This window comes from Chaetomium tenue, assembly GCF_020726465.1.
Source record: "Chaetomium tenue strain MPI-SDFR-AT-0079 chromosome Unknown F5144scaffold_7, whole genome shotgun sequence".
Taxonomy (NCBI): Eukaryota; Fungi; Ascomycota; class Sordariomycetes; order Sordariales; family Chaetomiaceae; genus Chaetomium; species Chaetomium tenue.
Genome location: NW_027117335.1, coordinates 2,138,609 through 2,166,400, shown reverse-complemented (window position 1 = coordinate 2,166,400; position 27,792 = coordinate 2,138,609). Strand labels below are relative to the sequence as shown.

General features: G+C 54.1%; 8 protein-coding genes and 1 non-coding gene across 9 annotated transcripts; 6 read left to right on the top strand and 3 right to left on the bottom strand.

Annotated features, from left to right (window-relative positions):
- Positions 1-1,035: 1,035 nt before the first annotated feature.
- Positions 1,036-2,468, top strand: F5144DRAFT_586951 (uncharacterized protein). Its single transcript, XM_066789802.1, has 2 exons — positions 1,036-1,260; positions 1,347-2,468. Coding segments are annotated over exons 1-2 (1,077 nt in total). The 5' UTR covers positions 1,036-1,258; the 3' UTR covers positions 2,422-2,468.
- A 452-nt stretch (positions 2,469-2,920) lies between these two features.
- Positions 2,921-3,885, top strand: F5144DRAFT_586947 (uncharacterized protein). The gene is made up of 2 exons (XM_066789801.1): positions 2,921-3,641; positions 3,700-3,885. Exon 1 carries the CDS (start codon positions 3,121-3,123, stop codon positions 3,622-3,624), a length of 504 nt encoding a protein of 167 aa, XP_066639180.1. The 5' UTR covers positions 2,921-3,120; the 3' UTR covers positions 3,625-3,641; positions 3,700-3,885.
- Positions 3,886-4,136: 251 nt separating this feature from the next.
- F5144DRAFT_586944 (uncharacterized protein) lies at positions 4,137-7,684 on the top strand. Its single transcript, XM_066789800.1, has 4 exons — positions 4,137-4,769; positions 4,828-4,862; positions 4,925-5,672; positions 5,743-7,684. The coding sequence occupies exons 1-4, from the start codon at positions 4,321-4,323 to the stop codon at positions 7,214-7,216; spliced, it is 2,706 nt and encodes a 901-aa protein (XP_066639179.1). The 5' UTR covers positions 4,137-4,320; the 3' UTR covers positions 7,217-7,684.
- On the top strand, positions 7,685-12,966 carry F5144DRAFT_633815 (uncharacterized protein; the record flags this gene model as incomplete). Its single annotated transcript, XM_066792555.1, has 3 exons — positions 7,685-8,190; positions 8,264-9,095; positions 10,450-12,966. The coding sequence occupies exons 1-3, from the start codon at positions 7,787-7,789 to the stop codon at positions 12,964-12,966; spliced, it is 3,753 nt and encodes a 1,250-aa protein (XP_066639178.1). The 5' UTR covers positions 7,685-7,786.
- A 943-nt stretch (positions 12,967-13,909) lies between these two features.
- F5144DRAFT_596574 (uncharacterized protein) lies at positions 13,910-14,911 on the bottom strand (the record flags this gene model as incomplete). The annotated part of the gene is made up of 3 exons (XM_066790811.1): positions 13,910-14,215; positions 14,467-14,558; positions 14,617-14,911. 3 exons carry the CDS (start codon positions 14,909-14,911, stop codon positions 13,910-13,912), a joined length of 693 nt encoding a protein of 230 aa, XP_066639177.1.
- A 405-nt stretch (positions 14,912-15,316) lies between these two features.
- On the bottom strand, positions 15,317-16,210 carry F5144DRAFT_661091 (kinase-like domain-containing protein; the record flags this gene model as incomplete). Its single annotated transcript, XM_066793283.1, has 1 exon — positions 15,317-16,210. Exon 1 carries the CDS (start codon positions 16,178-16,180, stop codon positions 15,317-15,319), a length of 864 nt encoding a protein of 287 aa, XP_066639176.1. The 5' UTR covers positions 16,181-16,210.
- A 1,152-nt stretch (positions 16,211-17,362) lies between these two features.
- Positions 17,363-18,234, bottom strand: F5144DRAFT_607095 (uncharacterized protein; the record flags this gene model as incomplete). The annotated part of the gene is made up of 2 exons (XM_066791531.1): positions 17,363-17,771; positions 18,131-18,234. The coding sequence occupies 2 exons, from the start codon at positions 18,232-18,234 to the stop codon at positions 17,363-17,365; spliced, it is 513 nt and encodes a 170-aa protein (XP_066639175.1).
- A 2,740-nt stretch (positions 18,235-20,974) lies between these two features.
- On the top strand, positions 20,975-22,700 carry F5144DRAFT_396976 (uncharacterized protein). The gene is made up of 4 exons (XM_066784774.1): positions 20,975-21,298; positions 21,353-21,524; positions 21,584-21,939; positions 22,007-22,700. The coding sequence occupies exons 1-4, from the start codon at positions 21,064-21,066 to the stop codon at positions 22,579-22,581; spliced, it is 1,338 nt and encodes a 445-aa protein (XP_066639174.1). The 5' UTR covers positions 20,975-21,063; the 3' UTR covers positions 22,582-22,700.
- A 1,529-nt stretch (positions 22,701-24,229) lies between these two features.
- On the top strand, positions 24,230-24,303 carry F5144DRAFT_t176. Its single transcript has one exon. It is a non-coding gene; the product is annotated as a tRNA-Trp (tRNA).
- The last annotated feature ends 3,489 nt before the right edge of the window (positions 24,304-27,792 follow it).

Sequence of the window (27,792 nt, the reverse complement as noted above, 5' to 3'; positions counted from 1 at the left end):
ATGCTCCGTGACGCAAGGTTTGGTTACGTTAACTATCATGTCTAGGTATGCGTATTCTTCTGTCCATAGGAAAAGCGCCCTGCAGCAGCTGTTTCTTACTTTCTTTCCCTAAGGTTTGTTGTGATGCCGTCCCCGGGAGAAGTGTTGGTGGCCGAGCTTGGCCTGAGCCTGTAACTGAACCTTATAATCTGAGTGTGGTGCCCAGTTAGAATTGTTTCTTATAGTTTTCCGGTATTACTACGAAGTACAGAATAACCAGGCTCCATGCCGTCCCTGCAGGTTGCTGCCCCCCTCTTCCATCCTCTTCAAAATCGCAACCTCCCCCTTCGAGGGGCACAGCACCTCCCATCCTCCAACACCCCCGACACATCCGCAGCCCCTCCGCCGTCACCCAGTCTTGGGGCACAAAGAAGTACTGTTTCAGGTCGGGCTGAAAGTCAGTTGTGCGTTCTTCTGCGAGCTCGTTGGATAGGGAGGCTGGGTGGTGGCGCAGAGTCAGAGCTGGTGGCCGAGGAAGACTACATGTAGGAGGCCATCGTGAGCGGGCAAGGTCGATGAGGATGGAGATATTTTCGTCGAGCTGTTCCAAGGAGCAGGCTGTCACTGAGGATGATGTGAAGTGGAGTGGAGGAGAATTTCAGAATCTAAGGGGTGTTCTTGCTATATCATCGATTGTGATTTCGAACAGTGACTCAGCCAGCACCGCTCCGTCAGGTACCTACCTATGTATGTACATACATGTAAGTTCCAGAGACCTTCGCCTTGCGGCATTTCTTCTTGTGAGAGTTGAGTACCTACCTAGGTACCTAGGTACCTATCTTTAATCTAATCAACAGGTTACAGCTGAGTCCAAAACACCCTCACTGTCCTCAGGACACCTCACGAACTAAAGGGCGACCCAGGTGTCAGGCCACGTCCAGGTTTCGCCTACAGTGTACTATGTACTGTGCAAGACGCGGGCCTGAGTTTGTGGTCCGTGCGGGACGTCGTTTTGTAGCACTACCTGAGCCACGCCGCATTTAGATATCCCTTCCTCTTTTCATCAACTTGGCTAACTTAGGTAGCTTACAATTGGCATCTTCAACACCTTTACACACGGAAACTCCCGGCCGTTCCCCTCTAAAGCCGATTTTCTCTTACCACTGTCCCGTCGCGGGCCTCCCTCGAAAAAAAAGAAAAGAAAAAGAAAAGAAAAAGAAAAGAAAGAAAAAAAGAACAAGAAAAGGTAATTTTCTCCTCTCGCAAGGCCAAAATCACAATGTACGTACATGTGAGCAACCGCTTACTTCCCAGTGTTCCCTGGGCAGGGACCTTGCTAACTCAACCGGGATATTCTCCCACTTTAGGGCCTCCACGTTCAGTCCTGACCCCTACCAAGAAGGGAAGTCACTGGATCTCCAAGTGTGTAAAAGCTACTCACCCGATATACCGTCCCGCGTTACTGCCACCATCAGCAGAGTCATCGCCATGACCATGTCCGTTGTACTGGATGTCACCTTCCAAAGCCGTCAGGGCCCGCTTGTCCACCTCGTGCTCAAGCTCTACGACCGTCGATTTGGCTGCGACCAGCGTGAGGTTGGCAAGGACAGGACCGCACCGCACACACAGGAAAACGAAGCAGCGTTTGAGGACTTTGTCAAGCGAGGAATGATGCCTGGGTTCCTCCGTTATCGAAAGGAACGAAACGAGGCCGAATTACTCCCCGTCAGGGCTTCTGAGTTCCTGGACGAGCCCACTGATACCGAAGGTCTTGCCAAGTACGAGGCGGCGCTCTGGCAAGATTGTATCGAGTACTTTGAATGTGAGGCCAACGCCTATCAGCAACTCACCGATCTCCAAGGCACCTTGGTCCCACGCCTCTACGCCCATGTAAGTCTGTCGGCCACCAAAGTCGCGACCACCGTGCCACAGGAAACAGCGCCGTACTTTGAAGTGAGAGGTATCCTGTTGGAACGGATCGACGGGTATTGTCTAGCAGACCTGACACTCGGCCCCCCACCACAAAACCTAAGGACTTGGCACCACATCATCCAGCTGGCCGCTGATGCCGCGTATGAGATTAACAAGCGCGGCGTCATCATGGAGGACTGTGCGCCGCGCAACGTGGTTGTGGACAGGCAGTCGCAGACACCACGTATCGTCGATCTGGCACAGTGCAACTTCCGGGATGAGATGGCGAGCGAATGGTTCCAGTGGGGGTGGGACGAGGACGACGATTGGGATCCCGATGTCGAGTATTGGGAGCAAGTGAGTACTAGGAGTAACCCAGGGGCGATTGCGGCGGTTATGGCGAATCGTATACAGAGGAAGTTTGGCGTGAAGATGGGGTTTAGGTATCCGGACTGGGAAGGGATTACTGCTGGGATAAAGCAAAGAAAACAGGAGGCAGCCGCAGCAGGGCGGAAAACCATGAGACACTGAGGTGAGGGCGTTGAGACAATGAAGTAATAATAAAACTGTGTCGGCTACAGAATCATCTCGATGTAACATTCATACACTTTCCAAACACTCACTACAGCCCCCATGGACCCCACAGACGATGGGAGCGGTGCCCGAGATGCCCGTGCTCTGCAACATCCGCGGGATAGGTAAACAGCAAAGTAAAGCAGCCTTGCAAAATAAGACCAATATTTGCCCGGAATAAAGGGGTTAGGGCCACCAAGAATAGCTGCCATTGCCCGAATTGATTAGCGCCATTCCCCGTGATAGACGGAAAGATGTCGGAGATGATGAGGTAAAGATGCGACTCAGTTTTTAGGGTCAGTCGTTAAGTCTTCCTTTCATCCCCCCATCATCACCACATCACCACACCAACACTCGACTCAATCTCGACCCACGAACCCAATATCCACCTTGGCCACCCCAACATCCAACAAATGCGACAACCCCTCATGGCCCCTTCTTAATGACAACCCCCCCACCCACGGCCACCCCCCTATCCCCCGCTGCTCCCGGTGACGCACCGCCCACTACTGTACGCAGACCTGCCAGGCGGCCTACTGGGGCTCGTACAAGCGGCGTTGCCACCGGCCCAACTACATCCTCAAGTTGAAGTTTGAATTTGCAATTAAAGGTCCGGCATATGCGCCTCCCGTTGATATGATGGTATATATCAAGTAGATGAGGATGGCGCATGGTAATGGCGGGGGGATGCCGGCTTCGGAGTATTTGCTATGGGTACATGTAATGGATCCTGGTGCCAAAGGGGAGCTTTTCGGGCATCGATCGTGGCCTAAGAGCCAGCGCCGCCATCCTGGCTCGGCGGAGAAGAAGAGCGACGTTTGGTGGTTGTGGCAGTTGTCGGAGAAGCCGGAGTACCGGGGTGGATTGGGGGTTTGCTGGGTGTCAGGATGTATTGGGCATATGCTGACTTGTGGATGGGGACTAAAGAAGGAGCTGGTCTATACCTACGACTTTGGTAGCAATTTTGAGCATTCCTTTATTATTATGGACCGGGCTGAGGTGACGAAACACTTTGTTTGCCCCTTGGGGACTGGGCTCGTCGTTCCGTCGGTGAGGATGTTGGTGGTTTTCAGGGGTGGAATGAGAAGGTTGCCTACCGCCCTCAACAACCGACCAAAGCCCGGCGGGGCCGTCGTCAGTAGTACAAGGCTCGCGCCATAAATGGTGATTCCACAAATCTGGCGAGCGATAGGGTCAATGTATGAGATATCGATCGGATGAACCGGGACTACCTACGTGGACATGTTCAACCGATTTGGCCCCATGGCCGAGTAGGCTGCGAGCGAGGAAGTACAGCTCAGGATCCGATTTGGGATGTGATCGGAAAAAGAATATCGTGATGTTGTGGAGGGACCGAGGACTTGGACAACATGGGCTTGGTACTGTATCGCAGTTGAGAGAAAGCCCCCAACAGCCTTTAGGCTGTCTGTTAGCCAACAACGCAAATGGCAGGGCAAACACTAACAGTCCATGGCGTACATGGCTCTCGCTTAAGCACCGCCACCATTCAGCCGCCAAAGAGGCGGCCTCGGGCCCTCCCGCCAGTTAGCCATCAGCGCCATCTGCAACCCGCCGTGGCTGTGCATGGGAAAATGGAATGGCCTGGAACCTCTCAGCTGCGCCGCGAGTCGAACCCCTGTCCACGTGTTGTCGTGAAAGCGTGAACAGGGGCTGACAGGAGGCGGATTTAGTGGTATTTATTAGGTAGCCAAGTCCCGAGTCTGGGGCAGTAGCTGCGTTGGGTGGGGGACTCGTCCCTGTCTGTAAATACCGCCTGTCGTCCTTCCATGTATTTTGTTGCAAACATCTCAGCAATATCGCAACAAGACTAGGTTGGCCAATCGACCTCATTCTGCCATGGCCGAGGGCCTTGCGTTTGCGGCCAGCATCGTGGCATTTATTCAACTGGCCGACCGTGTCGGCCAACTCTCAAACACTTTTATTGATGCTATGAAAGGGGAGCCCGGGCCCCTGAAAGCAGTACAGGCTGAGATGTCTGCGATGACAACGCTTCTCAACGAATTGCATAATCACCACGACGTCTCCGACCCTCGCAGCTCTGTAGCCATCGAGAAGGCCACGGACCTACCCATCAAGACCTGCCATGATTCGGTGCGGATGTTGGAAACAGAGTTGTCAAAACTCTCCATCTCTCCCGCTCATACTAGCACAGCGCCATCAAAGCGCCAAAGGCTCAAGCAATCTGTGAAATGGGCCACCGGTGGAGAAATGAGGGTTAATAAGATTGTCGATGACCTGGTCGCCCAGAAGGCCACTCTATCTTTGGCCTTACAGAGTAGTCTTTCGTAAGCATTACTTGGACACTGCCAACCGCCCCCGTCCGTCTAACACGAATTTGCAAAGACGAAACATCAGTGAGCTCAAAGACTTTTTAACGGGTCAGTTGGTCGAACATGTTATCGGGGGTGAATATTCACTGACCCGATACTCTCTATTCCAGATTCACAACGGCACGACATAACCAACTGGTTACATCGTACCAACCCATCCGATATCCACAATCGCTCAGTCAACCTGTACGAACCGCACACAGGCGATTGGGTGTTTCGAACCACCGAGTGGAGGGATTTCATCAACGGGCATCGTCGCTCGTTATGGATTCACGGCATCCCCGGCGCCGGAAAGACGATCCTGTTCTCAAATATCGCCCAGCGTCTGCGAGGACTACAGGACCGGAGGACCGGCTGGGTGTACTACTACTGCTACTTCGGTCGAAACCAGGATGAGACGGAGCCGCTACTACGATGGATTATCATTCAATTGTGTCAGCAAGCCCGGTACGTGCCCAAGAAGCTCTCGACTGCCTATCGGAGCGGAGACCAACTCGGTATCAAGGAACTGGTGTCCATCTTGGAAGCGGTCCTTGAAGCTTTCGATACCGCATTCATCACGATAGATGCCTTGGATGAGAGCATGCCGTATACAAACCTCCTGGCCTGCCTGAAAGTCATCATGGCAGAATCCCGGTTCAGAAAGGTCCGACTGTTGATGACGAGTCGGCAATATCTCGACATCGAGCAAAGCATCAAACCCCACGCTGTCTCATTCCCGATGCTGAACCACTACGTTGATGAGGACCTCCGGATATATATCACATCACAACTACAGTCCCATTCAAAGTTTCGCGCATGGCCCAGCGCCCTCATCGAGGAGGTCAATTTTGCCCTAGTGAAGGGGGCTAAGGGAATGTAGGTTGGCTGTAGAGCGGGCTCCGAGGTATCCTTGTTGGTGATGGTTACTGACCGTCCGCGCGCGTAGGTTCCGGTGGGCCGTGTGCCAGGTCGACATCCTCGGGAGACTCAAATCCCCCTCGGATGTCAGAAAGGCGTTAGCAGAACTACCCGAGACACTGGATGAGACCTATGAGAGGATCATCCTTGCCATTCCGCGTGAATATCGTGATTTTGCCCGGACGGCACTGGCAATGTTGGCCGCCCAGAGCGAGCTTGGAGACAGGATCATGACAGCGGAGGTCCTCCTGGCTATGGTCCTACGTTCTATGAACGTGGGTGCCGACCATTTCTACGACATATACGACATACGTGAGTTTTGTGGCTGCCTTGTCACCTTCGTACCGGGCAGCTCCAAGACGTATCAGCCAGATTGCGAGCGCAATTACTACCGTACTGGGAGTGAAAGCGTCACCAACGTTGTGATGGCGCACTACACAGTCAAGGAGTTCCTGTACGCCGATCGGACGGCCCAAAAATCCGAGACCCATATATCGTCTTTTGCGCTGCAAGAGAGGGCCGTCATACGCCGGTGGGCAAACCTCGTCATGGAGGCTGCGGTGTCTGCGCAGCCATCTGACCGCCTGGTCAGTGACAATTCGATGGAGGATTACTGTGTCGCAACCGGACGCAAAGTCCTCACTGTCTGGGAAGACGCCATCATCTACGATAGCAAGGTGGTCGACCATTGCTTGGAGTTCCTCAACCCAGCCGCATCCCATCACTCGCGAAGATCGACAGATAGTATTCTTCAAGTCGAATGGCGCTCCCCCCCAGCCAATCCCCGGCTTGCCGCGCTAGTCGAATGCTGTGCCCAAAGACTGTGGCTCCTTGCTGCCGCCGCATTGGAAGACCTCAACACCCAACAAATCATCGAAACGTCGTTCACTATCGGTATCGACAAGGGGCTGGCTTTTCAGAAGCGGTCACATCCAACGCGGCCCAAGATAATTGGGATATCCGTCCTGTTGTTATTCGCCAACGCGGCATTGGCGAGAGACCTGTACCGACAGCTGATAAGACAAGCCGACGACAATCCGCGGCAGGAAGTCGCCAAGCTCCTATCGACAACAGTCGGTTGGGAGAGCCTCCTACTCGCCGCCACGGTCGAGCACAACCACGCCAGCCCGGCTGGCTCGCACCTCGAATGGGTCATTTTGCAAGGACCGGAACTTGACGCCGCCCCCTGCCGCCTGACGCCACTCCAGGCCGCTGTCCAGCTCCGGGACTACGAAGCCGTCAAGCTGATGCTGGACAGCGGGGCCGACGCAAACGCCGTGGGGGTCGCGCACGGCTACAGCTTGTCTGGATCTGGGCTGGACGAGAGCCTCGCTTATGACAGCCCGCTTCGGATTCTCAAGACGGCTCGCTGTACCTTTCGCACCGAGGTTGCCCAACGAGTAGGTCGCGAATCCAGGAGGGGAGATACGACGAAGGGGAAGCTTGAGCGTCTGCTTCGTGATGCTGGCGCTAGAGAGTTTACGAGTAGGGAGGTCGACTGATATTGGAAGGAGAAAATGTGTCTGGGACGGTTCCAATTGGATTTCGGGTTGGATTTTCTGTTTTATACCCATGGTTGAAGTGTCTTGTTATGTTTGGATTCAGGACGAGAGATACATAGCAGTGGTCATATATTGTCTGGGTTTTGGATCCACGTGTTTCCAGTCCCCATTGATATCAACTTGAACATTCCGAGATCGACATGTCAAATGACGGCGTAGATAGGTACGTAATAGTCTCTCGTGAGTACGACTTACTAACGGCCGTCCCCATACGCCTTAACACAAGAAATACACCGACGACCGGTAGTGTTGGGGCTGCCTCGTGGCCTTCATGTTCGTGACAACTCCGATAATAGAGGCCAAGCTGAAGGATCGATCTCACGGAAACGCTGACAAATGAATTCGATTAGATCTGCTTGGTGGAGCTCCCCCTAATTAGCATATTCCTACCTTGTTATTTCGCGCGCAACCCCGCAGTTTAGCTGAGCCCGTTTTCCTTCCTAAACGTCGATCGTCAACAGGACCGATTGTCCAAAACCCGAGGGTTCAGCTGTCGCAAAAGCTTCAGACATGGCGGACCCCTTGAGCATTACCGCATCAGTGCTGGCTGTTGTTACAGCCGCCATTCAGTCAACGAAGTCGCTCTCGGCGACGGTGAAGCGGTACAAAGATCGCGACCAGACGTTGAACAGGCTACAAGCCGAGCTGGAAGATCTCATCAATATTCTCACCTCGCTAGAGGCAGCTGCCGGTTCCGATCAGTCCATGTCGGCTCTTCTCGAAGGGCCTGTGAATCGATGCAGTCAAGTATGCGTCGAGTTCGAGAAGGCTATGGAAAAGTTCACCGGAAAGACAAAAGCTGGACGGAGAGACTGGGCAAGGATGGAATTCATGAGGGGTGACATCCGTGATTTTATGGACACTCTTGCAAGTTACAAGTCAACAATTATGGTCGGCTTGGGTACCATCACCATGTCAGTCGCTTCCAGCCCTGTTACATGTACATGTACCTTCATCTCCTTACGACTCACGCTAATCATCCTCAAGGCGTCACTCCAAACTCAATTCTGAGGTACTCGAAAGCTATAGTGAGATGATTCAAGATACGGCTTACAATCTCGAAATCCGCCTTCAGCGCGTCGAGGAATCCCTCTTTAATGACAGCACAAACGCCGAAGCAACCGTCGACTTGCAAGACGAGAGAGAGATGACCAGGCAATGTCTTCGCATCTGCCAAGATGCCCAGTCCTATCTCAAATCCTTACAAGATGGCCAAGCTTCCCAAAGAGCAGAAACGACTTCTTCTTCAAGTCCTACAAGTACTTTGCAGGCGCAAAGCCTGTTTGACGCCGAAGTCATGACCATTCAGGCCATAAACGAAAGCCGACGCAAGTTCTTACAAACTATCAGCCAACTTCAAGACCGCCTTGCTTCCGCCACCTCAACTCAAGGCGCTGAACGCGAACAACAGATGTCGCAATTGCGCGAGGATATCAATATCTCGAAGCAATATCTGGAAGTGTGTCAGACGGCCACCGCCCAAGTGCACCATCATCGGAAGATACTCACTGTTGGGGAAGTAATTGCCGATGATGACACAGATCAGGTGGTCGTCACAACACTTGCTGACCTCTTTGATGTCAGAAAGGTCTTAGCCAAGAGTCGGTCATCACAACTCGTTGGTTCCATGGCAGAAGAGACGCTTCAGCAAATGTCCAGGGACCGTTATCGAAGCCGCTTCGGCGCTGCGTCTGGCGACCTCGGGCCCGTACAAACCGGCACCCCTTCCCCATCTTCTGATTCTGGATTCCGCGAGAGCAGCAAACGACGTCCATCCCCGAATGAGGCGAGGAAGCGTGCTACTGATGGTGAATCCGGGGTATGATCAATAGTGGTCCAAGTTATTATCCATGTCACCTTCAAACCCGTCACATAGTCGTCAAGTAGTTGTCGTGTCTCGATCGAATGTTGAGGTTGCCGTGAATCCCAAGTGACCAATAGTGTAGTGCGATGGAGTAATCGAGCTACCGCTAGCCTTTTGGGCTTGTACCAGTATTCCTAACTGTCGGTGCGGAGACCGCGAGATAAACAATGACAACACCTTTCATGATCAGTATTTGCCCATCGAGTCAAAACATGTCCACCTATAGTTGGCCATTATTTGTTGAGGGGATCCAAAATTACAATCTGTCGGGCTACGATGTCATCATTCGTGCTTCAAAACCCCGAGTGCCGACCCATCTTGCATGGCGTCGCATTCGGCTCAGACGATCGCGCCCGGGGGAAGATCCCACGACCCCCGGCTGACTATGGTGTGGATTAGTAAATTGGTAGACGCGCCAATGGGACTCCGGGAATCGGTTAGTTATTATATCATAAGAGCTATCAAGATACCTTTAATCATGAAGTTGAAAGCGGAGAAATGGTGAAGATGTGCTTGGGCTCCTCAGTGACACGCATGCCCCCGCCAGGCTAAACAGGTCGCTAAAACATATCCCACCAACGACAGGGAAGCCCGCCCCTTGGGACCACTGGAAAGTGAGGGGATTGCTGGAGCAATTTTCGAGAGTTTCTCGAGGGGTTCATTCCCCGCAGGACGACGGCATTTCACGGTTAGACAGGGGGCCCCCCTTTCCTTCTCCTGATCTCCTCTGTGTGGCCCCCAAGGGTATTCTACGGAATTTGCACAATAACCGAGGGTAACTCGCTTTATAGTATGGTCTAAATGGTACGTAGATACGTATGGAGCCCCAAATTCCCGTTCCGGGTGAGGTGTGGGAAAACAATACTCGTATGAATACATGTTTACCTGCCTCTTTCTCATTCCCATGTCTCGCAAGATGAAAGTTGAAGGTGGCACTGCATAAATATCAGACCAAACACATCCAGGAAATAGTTGTAAGCGCCGATCAAGACACTGGATGTAACCATGACACCGGACTGGGAAGTTGATTTGCGGCATGCGTTGAGGTCCCACCAGATCTAAACCAGCCGCCGCTGTCCCGCAGCACGGCCTGACCAGATTATGCTGAAGGTAATAGTGCCGCGAAAGCGCCTGGTGGTATATAGTGGCTCTTGCTTGCCCCCGCCTTTCGTATCATGACTGGATACCTCATGGGCATGTCAATGATCGTCCGACCATGGAACGGCTCGCACCAACGTCCCGGTCCCTTCGTGGGCTGTCCGCGATTTTTCTTTTTTTACTCTTAGCCCCCCTTCTCGTTGAAGCTCAGATTAGCGAGAGCACGCGGCGTGTCAGCCTTAACGAAGGCTGGAAATTTTCGCGTTTTACCTCAAACCCGGACTCGCTTTCGTACGAATCATTGAAGCCATGGGTCCTCACTTCCGGCAACGATTTCATCAAGGGCTCCAAGCACCAACCGCCCTCCGGCAGCCCCCCGGGTAGCAACATCGACTACGTGAAGACCTCCTTTGACGACAGCAAGTGGGAGGCCGTGGATCTGCCCCATGACTGGGCCATCAAGGGGCCCTTCAACGCCCCCGGCGTCAGCGGCGGCATGGGCCGCCTGCCTTCAAACGGCGTGGGATGGTACCGTCGGGAACTGACGGTGTCCCCAGATGACAAGGGCAAATCCATCTTTCTAGATATTGACGGCGCCATGTCGTACGCCGCCGTCTGGCTCAACGGGCACCTGGTCGGTGGGTGGCCGTACGGGTATGCTTCGTTCCGTGTGGATCTCACCCCCTACCTGAAGTTTGATGACCGCAACCTGTTGGCTATTCGCGTCGACAACCCGCTCGACAACTCCCGCTGGTACCCAGGCGCGGGCATCTACCGCAATGTCTGGCTTGTCAAGACCAACCCGACACATGTGGGTCAGTTCGGGACCTACATCACCACGTCAGACGTGTCGGAGGGGTCAGCCAAGGTCAATCTTATGGTGGATGTGGAGAACGGAGCTGCTTCCAGCCAGGAGGTGGATGTGATAACAGAAGTCCACGAGCTTGACGTCACCACTGGGAAGCCCGGTGCAGCGGTGGCCAAGTTCGAGGGGGCGGCGGTCACGGTGCCGGCTGGGGAAAAGAAATCGGTCAACAGCACGGCCACGGTGACAAAACCACTCCTCTGGGGTCCGCCACCGGCCCAGAAGCCGAACATGTATGTCGCCATCACGACGCTATCCGTGGACGGGAAGGTCATCGATACCTACGAGACCCCTTTCGGCATCCGCTCCGTGTCATATGATGCCAATAAGGGTATCATCATCAACGGAAAACCCGTCCGCGTCTTTGGTACTTGCAACCACGGCGACCACGGTTCTCTCGGTACCGCCTTCAACCACCGCGCTATGGAGCGGCAGTTATCCCTGCTCCAGGAACTGGGCAGCAACAGCCTGCGCACCTCCCACAACCCACCCGCCCCGGAGTTCCTCGACCTGGCCGACCGGATGGGCTTCATGGTAATCGACGAGATCTTTGACTGCTGGAACAACCAAAAGACGACCAACGACTTCCACACCATTTTCCCCGACTGGCACGAGCCCGACCTACGCTCCTTCATCCGCCGGGACCGCAACCACCCGTCCATCATCGTGTGGAGCTTCGGCAACGAGCTCGGCGAGCAGTCCAGCGCCGAGGGAGGCAGAACCGCCAAGATGCTCCGCGACATCCTCCTGTCCGAGGACCCGACCCGCCCCACAACCGCCGCCATGAACGCGGCCGGCCCGACCTCGGACCTCGCCAAGGTCGTCGACATCATCAGCCTCAACTACCAGGGCGAAGGCCACGGCACCTCGACCCAAGGCTCCTTCGACGCCTTCCACAAGGCCTTCCCCAACAAGCTCATCTGGAGCAGCGAGAGCGCCTCCACCCTCTCCACGCGCGGCACCTACATCTTCCCGGTCACCTCCAGCAACAGCGCCACCGTCGGCACGGGCTCGGGCGGCGACCCCACCGCGCTGCAGGTCAGCGCGTACGAGCTGTACGCGCCGTCGTGGGGCTCGTCGCCCGACAAGGTGTTTGAGGCGCAGGACCGGCACGCCTTCGTGGCGGGCGAGTTCGTGTGGACCGGCTGGGACTACATCGGCGAGCCGACGCCGTACGACACCGCGCGCAGCTCGTACTTTGGCATTATTGACTTGGCTGGGTTCAAGAAGGATCGGTTCTTCCAGTACCAGGCCCGCTGGCGGCCGGATTTCCCCATGGCGCGTCTGCTGCCGCACTGGTCGTGGCCGGCGGATCGCGTGGGCAAGGTCACGCCGGTGCATGTGTTCTCGTCGGGGGATGAGGCTGAGTTGTTTGTGAATGGGAAGTCGGCGGGGCGGCAAAAGAGGGGGCAGTATGCGGCGCGGTTTCGGTGGGATAAGGTTGAGTATCAGCCGGGGAATGTGACGGTGGTAGCGTATAAGAACGGGGAGCCGTGGGCCTCGGATACCAGGAGGACGGTGGGCGAGGCGCAGAAGCTGACTGCGGCGGCGGACAGGGAGGTTATTCGTGGGGATGGTTATGACTTGTCGTTTGTGAGCGTTGCGGTTGTGGATGGGAACGGCGATACGGTGCCGCACGCGAGCAACGCCATTACCTTCTCGGTTGAGGGGCCGGGCCGGATCGTGTCGACGGATAACGGAAATCCGGCCGACATGACGGCGTTTCCGTCTCTGACGCGGAAGGCATTCAGCGGGTTGGCGCTGGCCGTTGTGCGGGCGGATAAGGGGGCCACGGGAGATATCAAGGTCACCGCTTCCGCGAATGACCTAAAGGCGGCCGAGGTGACAGTACGAGCCAGTTAGGGGGTCGGAGAAGTAAGGTACATGCACATGCATGCATGAACATGGGCCCCTTTCTGCACCTCTTCTTCCAACTGTCCGTGTGTGACGAACCTACTCCAGGATCCTATCCTGTTAGGGTTCAGCTTTGGTGAAGGTAATCTCTGCAAAGGATGCTTAGGTTCGGTGCAGCCAAAGGGTGCACAACAATAGACTTGTCTCAACAGTAGGCTTGCGAGCTTGTAGTGAACTGTAGTTGTGATTGCTAACTGGAGAACTCCCAGAGCTCTCCAGAACGAGTGACTATATACTAGCTATCTAAGGGTGCTCAGAGTGCTTAGGGCCTCAGCTCTGAGCATCCTGAGCACAAGGTGCTCAGGGTGCTCACAGTTCCCTTAACGAGCAGAATGAGCACCTGCTCATTCCCTTGGCACGGCCCTTTATGAGCAACGGGACTGTTCCTTCATTGGCTGTGCGTTCGTACGCCATGATTGGACCGGGGTACTGCCAGCGTACCCCGCCGGCCGGCTGCATGCGGCCATAACCGTGACACCGTGGGGATGTATTTAATAGGTACTATCCAATCAAATGTTTGGTTGTGTCACCTTTCTGCCAGCACACCACCAATAACTCCAGAGTCTCTCGCCTTCAACTCAACCCCCCCCCCCCCCCCCCCCTGACAAGGTACCCCATTCATCACAAGCCATTCTTAACATCAAGAAGCTAACAGAGACAAGCTACTTGGTGGTAACGTTTTATGGGCCTAACAACCGTCCTACAGGCTTCGGATCCCTCTCGCGGTTCTCGATCTCTTCTTCAAAGTCAATGGTAGGTATATACTTCCATCCTGGTATTTTGGATGAAGCTACAGCATGCCCTGCCTGGAGGACACACCAGAACACCGACACGCAGATAACATGAACTTATGAGATGTTACAAACATGCAACCAAAATATCCATCTGCCTCCTAAATCGCGTGCCCGTCGTTCAATCTTCTCCCTTCCGCCCACATCCTCACTTTCTCAAAGTCTTTGCACAGGTGCGTCGCCCCCGTCCCATCCGTGTCCGGTATCTTTGCTCGCGGGTTCTGCCCCTTCAATGCCGTGTCGCCGCAACACACAAGAGATTGCCGCAGATAACGGAAGCAGTGGTCGATGTGGCGCTTTAGGTCAGGGTGGTGGGTATTCTCGGCTCCGTCGCGGTCGTGGAGTTGGCCGTGCTTTGCTCGCTCGAGATCGTCGTTGACTTGGTTCCACATCTTCATGATGCTGTGCTGTGATCGACTTCAGAATACACCCTGTGGCTAAGGATCCCGTTGGCCAGTACTTACCAGGCAATGGAGTTGGTGGAAGACGGCAATCGAGTAGAATTCGCCTCCTTGATCGACCATTGGTGGTGGAAGAATGTGGTTGTCGTCGTGAGGCACCGACATGAAACCATTCCCGACTTGTCATCGTTAACCTTTTCCGCGCACATGAAGCAACTGGGAGATGATAGATCCTCTTACTTGGCATAAAGGACAACCCAATACTCATACGTAGCATTGGCCGACTCGACTGTCTTGTGGTCCGGCGTCGACAACGGATCCTCCTCGAAAAGAATCGGCACAATCGGAACTTGGACATATCAGTAGGGCCCAAGCCAGGCAATCGCAGCTCGGGACTGGATGCATACATTCCGGGACCAGGCCATTGATCTCCCCCATCAGGCGTGTTCCTGATAATGCTCGCCAGTAAAGAACCCATCCGGCCACTGCAAATAAGCCAAAGAAGAAACCAAGGACGGCGAGTAGTAGGTTTAATCCCCTGCCCCATCTGCACGGGTTTCCCCTGACCTTGGCTGGCTTCGAGTCCTCCGAGTCAGAGAAAGGGTTGCCGGGGAGCAGCTCGGCTTCTTCTTGTTCGAACTTGGTAGTGGGTGTGTTGGGAGACTGAATGTCGATGCTATATCGTGCACTATCCAGATCCATGGCCGCGCAGCAAGGAGCGCTCACGGTCAATACGCGGGCATGGAGGGGTGATGATGGTATGGTGAAGACTTCAAATGAGGTCAGGGTCAATTGTGGGCGGGGTATTGTAGGGCATTGGAGAATAAAGCAAAATAAGGGGGGGGCTAATATCACGAACAAACAAGTTGCCAGCACGGAGAATGGAGAGAATAATATCGATGGCATACTGTGGAAGGAAGGTTCGATCGTCCCTTTGTTTGACAATCGGTACGAAGTCAAGGTTGAGGCGGTGGCGGAAATTTCCGTTACCCCTTTCGTACCTGAATAGGGGGGAAAGTTTGATTACCTAGGGAGAAGTTTAACTTCCGAATCTTTGTTCGATTGAAGTGACTGACACCTCTGCACCGCCGCCCGCCTGGCTGACAATCACTGGAATAACATTGACTCCCGATGGATCTTCATCCAACCCAGCTCAGCGAAATATGGGGTGAGGATGGATTGAAGATACTCCCACCAATCCTCCGAGTGGTCAAGCTGTGTCATGGCGAGGCCATATTCCCAATAGGTTGGGTACCAGCCTGAATATTGCCAGTCAATCATGACCACGCCTTTGTTATCGTCGCGGAGAATAATGTTCGCTGGGCAGAAATCAGCGTGGGTAAATACTGGCTCGTGGCCCTTGAACATGTTTTTGTAGAGCATTCGGTACACCGGGAGCTTCTCCCTCTCCCTACTCCGCATCAGGGCATTGACACATGACCACATGGCATCATTCCACTGCTCTTCCGTCTCATGCGGCCCTGTAATAGTCTCGTCCCCGAGCGGAGCCCCCGAGTCCGGATCCGTAAATGTGGAATCCAGAATCCCTTGCCTCCAAATGCCCCCATAGTAACCTGGGGAGGGGACTTTACGGAGCTCGTCCATGTTCCGCCGTAGCTGCAACGCCACAGTTGCCTTCTCGGAAGCAGTCATGTCTTTCCAGGCCGAGGATAGCGACCTGCCTGGAATGTACTCCATGACGATGAAGTTCCAGTTGGTTTTCTCGTCGTGATAGAGCGCATAGACGGTTGGCAAGGGCACACTGGTACATTGCCGGACGAAAAGCATATTCTCACCCTCTTGGAGCTGCACATTTTCCCCATACTTCACAACGAAGTGCTCACCGACACGGGCAACAACATAGTGTGCGCTGGGAATCTTTTTACCTTTCAGGATTTCTTCGATGGTCGGTAGCTTTGCTGGGAGGACACTCTGTGGGGCAAAGTAAGGGAGAGTGGTTTGTGAAGCCATATTGTCTCGTCCAGTCCAACAAGGGTCGAATGTTGTGTGTGGTTCAATGTGGTTCAGGAGTTTGATATCAGGTCTCAGACCACTTACTTGCCTTTTATGATCCGTTTTGGTGGAAGGATCAGGTCCCCACAGGCACAAAGAGGAGCCTACCTATCATATCCGTGTAGTGAACTACCCGTCTGAGATATCGGAGCAAATAGAGTGGCTGAACGAACGGATCTTATTCCAGACAAGACCGTAAAGGAGAAACAAGGGGAGTAAAAAACAAGGTGAATGGGTAACAAGGTGAGTAACAGTGAGCGAGAGGTAAGGTGAGTGAGAAACAAGGTGGGTAAAAGGCACTAGACAAATAAAGAAAGAGTGGTTAAGGGGGGATCCGGTCTCGGCGGCATCCATCGGAAAGATGGTAAATCGAGCTGGGAATGCTTCATATGCACGCTGAAAGTTCAATAAAGGTGTATGGAGTGTGGAAGAAGTGAACAACGCCCGTTTCGCCTTCTTTACCGGTATCATCATGAAATACTGTGAGATTGGAATATACTGTGTGGGGGTTATGGAATGTGTTGTCCTTCTACGCAAGAGTGAATGGCTGGGATATCGTACCTTCGATGGGGAGGAAGTTTCAGGGTCAAGATATGATGGAGTGCAGGAGGGTTGGGTATATAATCCAACAGGTATATCTCCCTCTGAGACAATGTAAGAGAGGGCAAGACAGAAAGAAACGAAGGGAAAAGCCAGATAATTGCGAGTTAAGAGAACGGGCACCGGGGATGCCACAGAGTTCAAGACGGCTTTGCCGTGTGCCTACTACTCAAGAACGGGGCAGCTGGGGAAATGGTACATGAGGCCGAGGGAGGACGGGCAAGACACTTAGGGGGGACAAGGTTGATTGACCTGTCAGAGAGCCCATGACCAAGGCTTGATGCAATACCACTGAGCTAGACCACAAACCCACAGCTTCTCCAGCTCCAACACAATGATCCCGCATACCCCTCCGGCAAAGAACCCCCCAGCGCCAGTTCACCCGCCCCGCAATGGACCCTTTCCCCTTCCCAGAGTTATTAACACGGGAGTAACTCTTTATGCTCGGAACCGTAGATGGCGAACGTGTGGAGAGCGGCCTTGCTGTTGACCCTGCAGCCGTCCCCGGCGGACGGTCGAGCCGGGGCACGACGCCAGGGCCTAATTGACGCGATTCAGAGGGGCGCGGCTGTCAGACGGCGTGAGAGGCTCCAGAACTTCGGCGACGCAGAGCGCATGGATCGCATCCAGAGCCCAATGTTGACAGTGGCGGAGGGGGATGTTTGGGTAGATCTTCCGATTCGCGAGCGTGCGTTGACTGTGCGGCAGTGGAACGCGCCGGCACACCGCTTCGAATTCGTCGCGAAACTTGCCGTGCGACACCCAGCCCATCGGGGTCATGCGCTTGCCCCTAGAGGTGAGCCGCGGGTCGATGGTGTCCTTGCGCTCAAAGTCCATGCCCCAGATCGTGCCGCCCACGGAGTGAAAGAGACATCCAGAGCCCCTGTTGTTGGGGTCCTCGTCTCCGCCGGGCACGGTTTCCACGTAGATGGCATGGTGCTCAGGGTCGCTGTGACGAACCTACTCCAGGATCCTATCCTGTTAGGGTTCAGTGAAGGTAATCTTGCAAAGGATGCTACGGTTCGGTGCAGCCAAAGGGTGCACAACAAAAGACTTGTCTCAACAGTAGGCTTGTGAACTTGTAGCGAACTGTAGTTGTGATTGCTAACTGGAGAACTCCCAGAGCTCTCCAGAACGAGTGACTATATACTATCTAGATCCTAGGTATCTTCGTACCTCTTCCTTGGGGAACGCGAGGAACGGTGGTCGTTCCTCTCGTTCCCTTATAGGAACCTTGGGAACGGTAGCCGTTCCCCCCGTTCCTCTCCTGATTGGTCTGGGACCCATTCTTAATGATTGGCTGGGGACGCTTCCCGTGCGCCCCCATCGGGACCCTGCATGCGGCCATAACCGTGACAGTCGCCCTTGTAGGCGGCCAAGTACACTTTGTAATGCGTGTCCTTGGAAGCCATGTCTCGGTTGTGTTGGCTGAGAGTGGGAAGATCGGTTGCCTGGTTGATGCAGGGGCAAAACGAATGCAGGGTGATGCTGAACAGAGCGGGATGTGAGACTGATCAGTTTGGTAGAGATCTGGGGATGAGCCAGAGCCACAAGTTGAACTGAGGTGAGGTTTAAATGTTGATCAGAACCTCGTCAGGTCAGGCAAAGACTCATCGAAAGACATCCATGAGTCGCAAAGGTCTTCCACATGAAGTGTTTGTGTAGATGGCTGCAAACAAGGAGCAGGCCAGCGAGGCCACTCAATAACACACTAAGGTCGTGCATTTCAACAAACAGTAACCATGACACCGGCCAATCTGAGTCTGCTTGAAAACCCCCAATGACTGCAAGAAAGGACGCGGCAAAATCCCCGGCCTTCCGCACCATTGTCAACTAAGGCCAGGAAGAATAAAAACCTTTGAGCTGCAGGCGGCAAGCACAGAGTAAGAAAGATGGTGACCAGGCGGATGATGGCCTTGATGGCCCTCTGGCAGGTGACTGCCTTGCAGGGCCGAGGCCAAGTTGATTTGGCAAACTGCAAGTTGCCGAAAACTAAACCAGAAATGGGCTTCAAGCAGGCAAAGAACAGGTCCAACTTCCACAGTTCGGCTTCCCGGCCTGGTCTGAACCGACAACCGTCCTTCAAAAATGAAACAAACTCATGGGGCACTTCCAATGTTCCATATTCCGGCTGACAAAAAAGGGGGATGCTATCCCTTGTGTTGGTGGGCTTTGGAGGGAGGAGAATGACATGGAACCGGCGTTGTCGGTATGGTACCCGGTGGTTCCAGCTGCATTAGTTCCAGTTTGACTTTCATGTCCGCTTAAAGAGAAGAACAAGCAAATGCAGTAAAGCAGAAAACATGTCAATCAATGCACGCAGCACGCAGCAAGCAGCAGTGCAGCCGGCGTCAAGCCAACCGTTCCTCTTTTACCACAGCTGGGCTGTGTGGGGGTCCATGCAGAGGTTCAGAGCCCTTCACTGCCAAATCGTTTTTTTGCAGCAACCGAATGAGACAGCAATTACAGTTAGTAAGGTGGTTACCAGAACCTGATTACCTCATCGCAGAACAAAATGATCAATTGGACGACTGACTTAGCGAAACTCCAAAATCCATTTAAATGATGAATTATGATGAATAGTTGTCCTTCTTTACAAAAGGACTTGGGTACCTCGTTCAGTTAACTTAGGAAATGACGATATTGTATTCGTATTTGATGGAGAGACGGGATGTCGAGCGGTTGTTGCCCCTGTATTTTCCTTTTCTGGTATGCAGATGGCCCGACGAGTACCAAAAGTAGCTCACCGCCCTTTAAACTCTTGAAAGTAAATGCCCCTGGGCCTTATTCTGCCAAGCAGAACCACTAAAATCTGGAAGGCGGTGAGCCAACTGCTTTGGCAGGGAGTTCGGTACTTGGGTACCTTGTCGCTCAGCCTTTTTCACTTCCAGGTTGTCAACGTTCTTTTGAATCAACTGGCTTCTCCCATCCAACCACACTTGGCTTTACTCTTATATTCATCCAACAAAACATTTAATAAGCTTAAGTAGGTACCTTTATTCTTGAGATGACGTTGCGGGATTGTACGCCCTCGTCCCTGCGGATTGTATGTACCGTACCAGGTACTTCCACCAATTCCCCAAAAAGCTGTCCCCGACCCGATTTGAACTGAAAACCTTTCGGTCTGAATGTCCCAGGCGAACGCACTCACGCACTAGCAACCCTAACCCCTGACTCCCGAAAACAACACTGGGCTGTCAGCCTGTCTCGCTGTAAAGCCAAGCCTGGACAGTGCGGGGATGGGGATGCGGTGGATGGGTGGATTGGACCCTGAGAACCTCTCAAGGAAAATTGTCTCGGGGGGCCGAAAGCTTAAAATAAGCCTTCGTCAGACCCAACGCTGTGGTTCCCTAGATCTCCTATCCTCGTAAGGCGGAACGCTCTTGATTTTGCTGTGCCATTTCTCCCGACGGCAAAGACGCGCGACACCAATCTTCAAATAACTTTATCCCACCACAACCACGCAGCGGTGGATGGATTGGCTCGTGTGCCCTTGCCCTTGTGCAGAATCCGTCAGCGGAGGGAAGATGGCCCGAGAACACGACAGGGTTCCAAGCTGAAAATATTCCCCAATCCCCTTCGTCAAAGACTGGGGGAAGAGGGGCGGTGGAAATGACCCGCTGCGACTTTCTGGGCGCCACGATGCTGGATGTCCATATGAGCAGAACCAGGGTGCCCCGTCGGTGCCTGATGCTCATCAACCGAAAAGGAACCCCAACGGGGATGAGCGAGACATGCAGCTTATGACCCAGGCTGCCCAGGCTGCCGGCCTTCGAGAAGTCTCAATTCGAAACGCGATCGTTAACGATTCCGTCTGCAAATCGACGCGCCGTTCGCTCGCAGATTGGACCATGCACATCCCACAAGCCCTGCTCGTGCTTGTCGTCTCCATCTCGCTCGCTGTGCCACACTGTTCCTGTGCATGGCCGGTGCGGCTGACGCCCAAAGTCGCTAGCGCATCAACATGGCGCCAGTGATCGTCGCTTCTTTTCTCCTTGGCACTCCGCGAAACGGCATGGTGTGCGATGCGGAGGACAGGGTGCATGGGAACCGTGGGGACCATGAGCCGAAAGGATGCAGTTGCCAGTCGTCGCTGGAAGGCTGGAAGAGGTTGACCGTTTTAGCCCACCCGCCGCCCCGGTCGGTCATCCTTTTCCGACGATTCTTTCCTCCTCCCTTCCGCTCCCGTCGCCATCCCAGAGTCACCGACAAGTCTCAACGGCCACTAGGACAAGCCCAACATGGCCGTCATGAGTCTCCGATGGCTGGCCGCCGCCGCCGTCTGCGTTCCCGCCGTGTCTGCTGGCATGGGGCGTGAGCACGTCGCCGCTGGCGGTCCCATCCAGACACCCGCCCCGAAGCTCAAGGACGCCGGTGTTCACTTGACGCCTCGCGTGCTCACGGCGCGCCCTGCCGCCCGCGCTCTGCTGCAGAAGCGCGACACCAACACCTGCGGCTACGTGGACGGAAATTCACGTCAGTAAACCATCTCGTCGCCCAACCCAAATCCCACTGCTCACACTTTCGCAGGCTCCAACTATGTCTGTGCCAACTCGGCCGCCCAGTGTCTCTACAACACCGAGGCTTCTGCCGTCGGCTGCTGCTTGACCACGGACTGCCTGATCTACACGGCCTGTCTGCCGTATGCCTCTACCGACGTCACGACTCGCACCGACTTTGACAGCGAGAGGACCCGGGTCTGGTACGACAAGCTTCTCCTGGGGATTTCTGGGTGTGGCGGCCACTGACCTTCATTCCCAGCACCGATTCCGACTTGCCGTCTTGCGCTGTCTTCTCGTACGCCGACCCGAGCGGCTCGCTGTCGGGCTTCACCATCCCGACCTGCGACACCGCGGCAAAGACCTACACCATGTATTTCACCCCGACCGGGGGGGAGAGTTCGAGCGCGCGCGAGACCTCGGCGGCTGAGGATGCCGAGTCATCGACCGCCGCCGCGGCCGAGTCTTCTTCCTCCGAGACTTCCTCTCCTACCGACGACGACGATGGCAACCAATCCCCGGCCGAGACCAGCGCCGCGACCAGCCAAGACCCCGAAACTGGCGCGCCTTCCTCAACGCCCGTCGGACCTATCGTTGGTGGCGTTGTCGGTGGTGTTGGTGAGTTCTTTCCCCGTAATCCCCGATCGCGCTCAAAGAAAACCTGACTGACATCCCCCTTCCCCAGCCGCGCTCGGCCTCCTCGGCCTCGGCATCTTCTTCCTCCTGCGCCGCAAGAACAAGAACAAGCCGCCCTCCCCCGCCATGACCGCCGCCCACGCCGGACCCCCCGGCGGCCCCGGCTTCATGGGCGGCCCGCCCGGCGGACCCCACGGCCTGGCCCCGCCCTACGGCAGCCCCAACCCGCAGCAGCCCACCCCGCCCCCGGACATGGCCGCCATGGCCGCCGTCGGAGCCGGAGCCGGCGCCGGAGCCTACGACCCGCGCTACAGCATGGCCAAGCCCCCCGCCAGCCCCGTCCACCCCATGCACCCGAGCCAGATGAGCCCGCACATGAGCGTCTCCCCCAGCGGCAGCCCCGCCCCCGTCTACCCGCCCCACATGCAAGGCACCCCGCCACCCCAGCACCCCTATCCCCAGCAGCAGCAGCAGCAGCCCTACAACATGGGCCCCACCCCGCCGCCCCCGCAGAACGGTGGCTACGTGCCCTATCCCGGCCCGCCCATGCCGCAGCAGCAGCAGCATGCGGCTGTGGAATTGCCGACGCAGAGGGGGGATGGGCAGGTTCATGAATTGTCGTAAAGGAGGGGCCCCAGGGGGGTTGGAGTTGGGGAGGGGGCGGTTGGGTTGAGCGTGGGAGCAATTTGAGAGGTCGCCTGCTTGCTTGCTTGCTTGCTGCGTTACTTCGCTTTGTTTATCTTTGATGATGTACATATTCTTTTTTGGGGACTGTTGTTGTTGTTGTTGTGGGTTGGGCGTTTAGACTGTACATTTGGGATGTAATTGCGCACGCGCCAGGCTGAGTTTAGGGGGGGGCTTATTAATGCGAACTTGGACCTGAACTTGTAACGGCGCAATTTGACCGAGATTGCTGTGAACGCATATCTGGGGAGTGGAGGTTGAAGTGTGGTGTCGTGCTCAGTATCAAAGGTGCGGACCAGACGTCGAACCCTGCTGTTTTGTATCGCGTAGGCTCAATGCCATGATCAAGTGCCAGCGTTTTCCTGTATCGGGATCCATAAGTGTACATCTGCATGCGCCTCTCATGTCCGGGCCGTCATGCTCATGTAGATGGGTGTATCCCGAATTCCGGATGGACTCAAGATGCCCCCTTGCGCGTTGCCATCATCGAGGGGGGGACGATACCAAGACCCAACCCTCCAGAGTTCTTAGGCTTCTTTACCGCCATGATGACAAGTGCCTGCCTGTGCTGTGCCATGATACTTCGGATGCTACAGTGAGGGTGAAACCACCGATACCACCTCACTGAAGCACGAGGATCTTGTAGCATCCAATCAATCGTTCTTCGAGAAGCTCTCGGAGCAAACCTAAATATATGAAACGAAGCCTTCTGACTTCACGTCCTCCTTTTACATGGTATCTCTTCGCCACTTGCTTGTTCTAGCGGACTTCGGTCAAGAGAGATATGAACTTGGCGTAACCAGCTATCAACCCCTATTCCATGTCATTCTGCCCGCTTCCCATTTCTGCATCCTGTGACTTTGAGACGTATGTCTTGAGCCTGGGCGCCTACCAGCACAGTACAACGCGGTAACAAGGTATTTAGGGGTAGCTAGGTACTGTATACTCAATCACTTTAGAAGTTGTTAATTGTAGCAAGGCGACCGTGGCCACGGTCTAAACCACAAATTGACGCCTTCGTCCTCGATGCCCACATGGCCTCCCTAGCTAGCCAGGGTCTCGGCCAGCCACGTTGGAGGCAGCCTCATCTTCTTTTTCCTTCTCCTCCGCCGCCTGCATCCTCTTTCATCCCGAGCGCTAGCGGGCATACCGTTAATTTAGGCATTAGTACAGACCATGGTGATAAGCATTCCACTTCCTCTCCTCTGGCTCCCTATCCAACGATGACAACTTGGCTGCAATTAACATTTATCTAAAGGATCGCAATGGTAGAAGGAAAAGAACACAGGTTATCTGGAATCCAAGATCGTGACTGATGTGGGTGGCTTCTCACGCGGTTATACAGTACCCTGCAGGCCAAACTCTCCCAGATCAACACGATGAAGAATAGGAAAGCCCATAGCTTACTCTGTACAATACTTAATCGACGGCTGGGCTTCTCAAAATAGATGTTCGTTACTACAATGGAATTGAAGTTAAAAATAACTCATGTCTTTTCCCGGCTCCTCAATCACAGTTTTCTCCACCGTACCCCACCATATATCAGAATCTTTTCACAGCCTAAACTCCAACAATAACCAATGAAATAGGCCTTGTAGCTCAATTGGTAGTAGCGTTCGACTCCAGATCGAAAGGTTATCCGTTCAAGTCGGGTCAGGGTCAAAGAGTTTCTTTTTCAAACGAGTTGCTCCATTTTTGAACTTCGGGTTTTTCCTCCTGCCTCTGGTATAAACCTAGATCACATGAGTCTAGAGCCTAAGATAATAAGGTTGTGATTAGTACCCTTCCTTTTAATACAGCCATGGTACTGATAACAAGTACAAAGCAGTGCATGAAGTAATTACGCCCAGATGCATATCTAAACCGTAACTAACAGCGGAGTTTTGTGTCTCTCAGGCTTGGGTCCCATTCCTCCCTGTGAGGCCCCCAAGTGGACGGCTTTACAACAACGTGCCATGCACCAAAAGTGTTGACATTTGCCGACGGTCAAGTCTTTAGTCCCGTTACCAATGCTCCAGACAATGCGCTGGCTTGAAGCGCATCGTCGGCTGCGCAAACCCCTATCAACTCTCCAGGTAATTCTAGGAACACATGGAAGCCTGGGAAAGTCAAGGCGAAGGACTGACTGACAAGCCGGAGAGGTGACTGGGCCGCAAATACGCCCATTCCATTGCTTACCCCATTGCCGTAGGGCCTAGCGCAGTACTTCGTGGATTCGATAAACTCCTAAACGGGTGGGTCGGTAGTGTTTGACGTCAACTGCCTTCAAGGCAATCAGGACAAATCCAACAGAAGCACGAAGAAGTCATGGCTGTACGGTGTTGGTGTGAAACTCGGACGAAATTGTGGACTGGGTGGGAGTTTGAAGGCCGCCGAGGCAGCCACCGGGCTCGGATGATGTTTGTGCCGGGCTGCTCTCGTCATTCGGTGCTAAGGACAGGACGCAAGGAGAAACAGAAGGGAAAGTATCAGTGGGTGCTAGTTGGACTAACGACGATGGGAACTGACAAGCAAAATTGCAAAAGCCAGATGACCGACCAAAGGAAGCGTGGGCTCAAGTTAGGAGAGATGGCGAAGTGTAGGTACATGTATACCGTCATATACCCGTAGTTGGTGAGTTACCATCAGATTCAAGGCGCCCTCAGATGTGGGATGGTCCTTTATTGCAACCACATCTTCCAAGGGAGAGAGGTTTGCCCCTATATTGGCATCAAGAGTGGTACTTTTTACAATATGCGACGTCAAGGGAGCGCTTATGGCCAGAGTATTGCACGAGCTGACTCGGCATCAGTGAATATCACATGCATGATGCATCTATACCTATCTATCTATCTAATGGTGCCAGACACTCATTCTTTGGATATCCAATCAGAAGCTACTGGCTCAACAACACTCCAACGACAACAGCTTGGTTCTATACCATGACCTACATTCAAGATGCCTTTTTGCGTCGACAAAAGTCCCCGTACAGGAAAGGGATAATGTCTTCCATCATTGCGCATGAAGGTCGGTGCTCGTTTCGTTTAATGATGAACCGCATAATGGTGGTACAGCGCCTGCGTTGTAAGTTGTTTACCTATTTAAGGGGCATGATACCGGTTGACTGTCGACAACCTCAAAGTGGAGTAGGAATTACCGCCTTCATCACTCCAAGTACACAATGTGGATCTGAGAAAAGGGAAGGGGTGCCAAAAGAAGTTACCTTACTTGGTGGTACCGTGGTAGCTGTAGGGCGTCGGCGTCGGGTGTCCAAACCGAGTGGTTGCTGTATTATTATCCTGAATTATCTGCAGAGGGAAATCTGGGGTCATTGGCGAGACGAGGCGGAAGAGAGTTTGGAGGAGAATAATGAAGGACGGTAAAAATAAAGTAGAAAGTAGAAAAAGGGGGCGGAGAGAGACTCGAAAAACTCGAGACCATTCTTCTACATTCGGGTGCAAGCCCCTGCGCGGTATTCGACTGGATGGGGGCTGCGCATTAATTATCTCCAATCTGATAACGGGATGCAAAGAACTAGAAATCCCCTCCCACTTGATCACATAATAGCGCCATTCCGTCGACCGATGAGCAATGGCTGCGGTGGGGTTATTTTTGGTTGACCGTTGAATGCCATCCCGAGACCATGATAACATCAAGACTTGATACGTCCCACGCCCAACACAACGTCGAGCGAATCCTTCAAGGCTCACCGGCGGTGCTGACCGATAGAGGTTGGGCTGTGTTGGTTGTAGTTGATCTTGACGTTCCATTGCACGGCTCAGGAGACCTTGTCAGGAGTGCGGGAATGCATGTCTGATTCGTAAATGAAATTACCATCCATCCCGCAGGCCTTGGTGCTGATACGGCACTTAAGGATGCAGCTGTATATTAACTGTCGGCTCGTTTGGGCAGCCGAAACTTCGAGACGAAGTGCCACGCCCGGTTATGAGACCCAACTGCCGAGCTTCTCTTCAGGCTGAATGAGAAGCGAACCCGACGCCGCGGTCCCTCGTTATAGCCTCCGAGAGTGTTGAAATAAGAAACCCAGGAACCCGGAATAAAAACATCAGGTTTGCTTTTCGTTTCAGATGGGATTCCAACCCCTCGCTCAACACACAAGTTCCATACCACGTCTAAGCCATGGCCCTGGCCCCCCAACGTACATACAAGAGTGGTTTCCTAGCTAGGAAGGTGAGCAACATACCTCCCTCGCAACCAGAACCTGACAGCTTGGCACGCGAGTCCGATTGCTGTCAAGCTGCGGGATGCCTGTCACACGGCGCAAAATCCGGACCTGTCCGATCACTGCTGGCTGCATTGCTTCCCACGCCGCTTTCGACCAGGACCCCCATGCCCAAATGCACCTACCACTTTCTGTTCCTGTCAGTGTAACGACACCATTGGTCTCACCTCGCCCTTGCGCTCCTAAACCGGTTGCTATGACCGCATCGTCACACCTGAGTGGAACAGTTCTACCTTGACGAATACCGCATACTAATGACGCACGTTCGCTTCTGCACGGGAGACATTTCCCTTATACGAGGTGAGTTGCGGCTCGGATCCGACGATAGCACGCCACGGCCTGGCATTTCTGTCCTCTAAGCTCCCGCCGTTCCATGGCAGGTGTATATTTTCCGAACGCAACCGCACGGCGACGGCCCGAGAACTTTCATAATACAACCTTGCACTTCTACACAGCCAGGCTGACATGCACACCGACACCCTGCTGCCCCTCTTCCATCCGGCCGTCCGACTCTCCCTTTTCATGGACGGCGGCAAAGCCGGGTATGCGCTGGGGCATCCGCGAACCGCATCACGGACTGGTCCAAGCACGCAAACACCTAGCGGCCCGAACCAAGCCCATCTCGGTAGGTGAGAAGGGATCTGGGGGTGTAGTTCTGTCGAGTGTGCCTGTGATGGAGGTATCAGCGAGCCCTTATCCGGCCATCACAAGCATGACCTTCCTTGTTGTTCCTCGAGGTATCACCAGTGGTGCAGAGCGGCATGTGCCCCCTAAGGGGAAGGTAGAGATAACCACCATGAGACAGTGCTTCGGCCGATGGAGATAAATAGGGGGTTCTTCCGCTGTCGAGGTGTTCAAAGTCGTCCTCATCCTCCAGACACTCCAATACAGACCAGCCCCCTTTGAAAACACCAACAGTCAAACCCACC

Coding starts and splice junctions, on each gene's coding strand:
- F5144DRAFT_396976 (XM_066784774.1), top strand. CDS start 21,064: ATGGCCGTCATGAGTCTCCGATGGCTGGCCGCCGCCGCCGTCTGCGTT. Junction 21,525..21,583: donor AGCGAGAGGACCCGGGTCTG/GTACGACAAGCT, acceptor CTTCATTCCCAG/CACCGATTCCGACTTGCCGT. Junction 21,940..22,006: donor TGGCGTTGTCGGTGGTGTTG/GTGAGTTCTTTC, acceptor CCCCTTCCCCAG/CCGCGCTCGGCCTCCTCGGC.
- F5144DRAFT_586944 (XM_066789800.1), top strand. CDS start 4,321: ATGGCCGAGGGCCTTGCGTTTGCGGCCAGCATCGTGGCATTTATTCAA. Junction 4,863..4,924: donor GCTCAAAGACTTTTTAACGG/GTCAGTTGGTCG, acceptor TCTCTATTCCAG/ATTCACAACGGCACGACATA. Junction 5,673..5,742: donor GTGAAGGGGGCTAAGGGAAT/GTAGGTTGGCTG, acceptor CCGCGCGCGTAG/GTTCCGGTGGGCCGTGTGCC.
- F5144DRAFT_586947 (XM_066789801.1), top strand. CDS start 3,121: ATGAGGATGGCGCATGGTAATGGCGGGGGGATGCCGGCTTCGGAGTAT.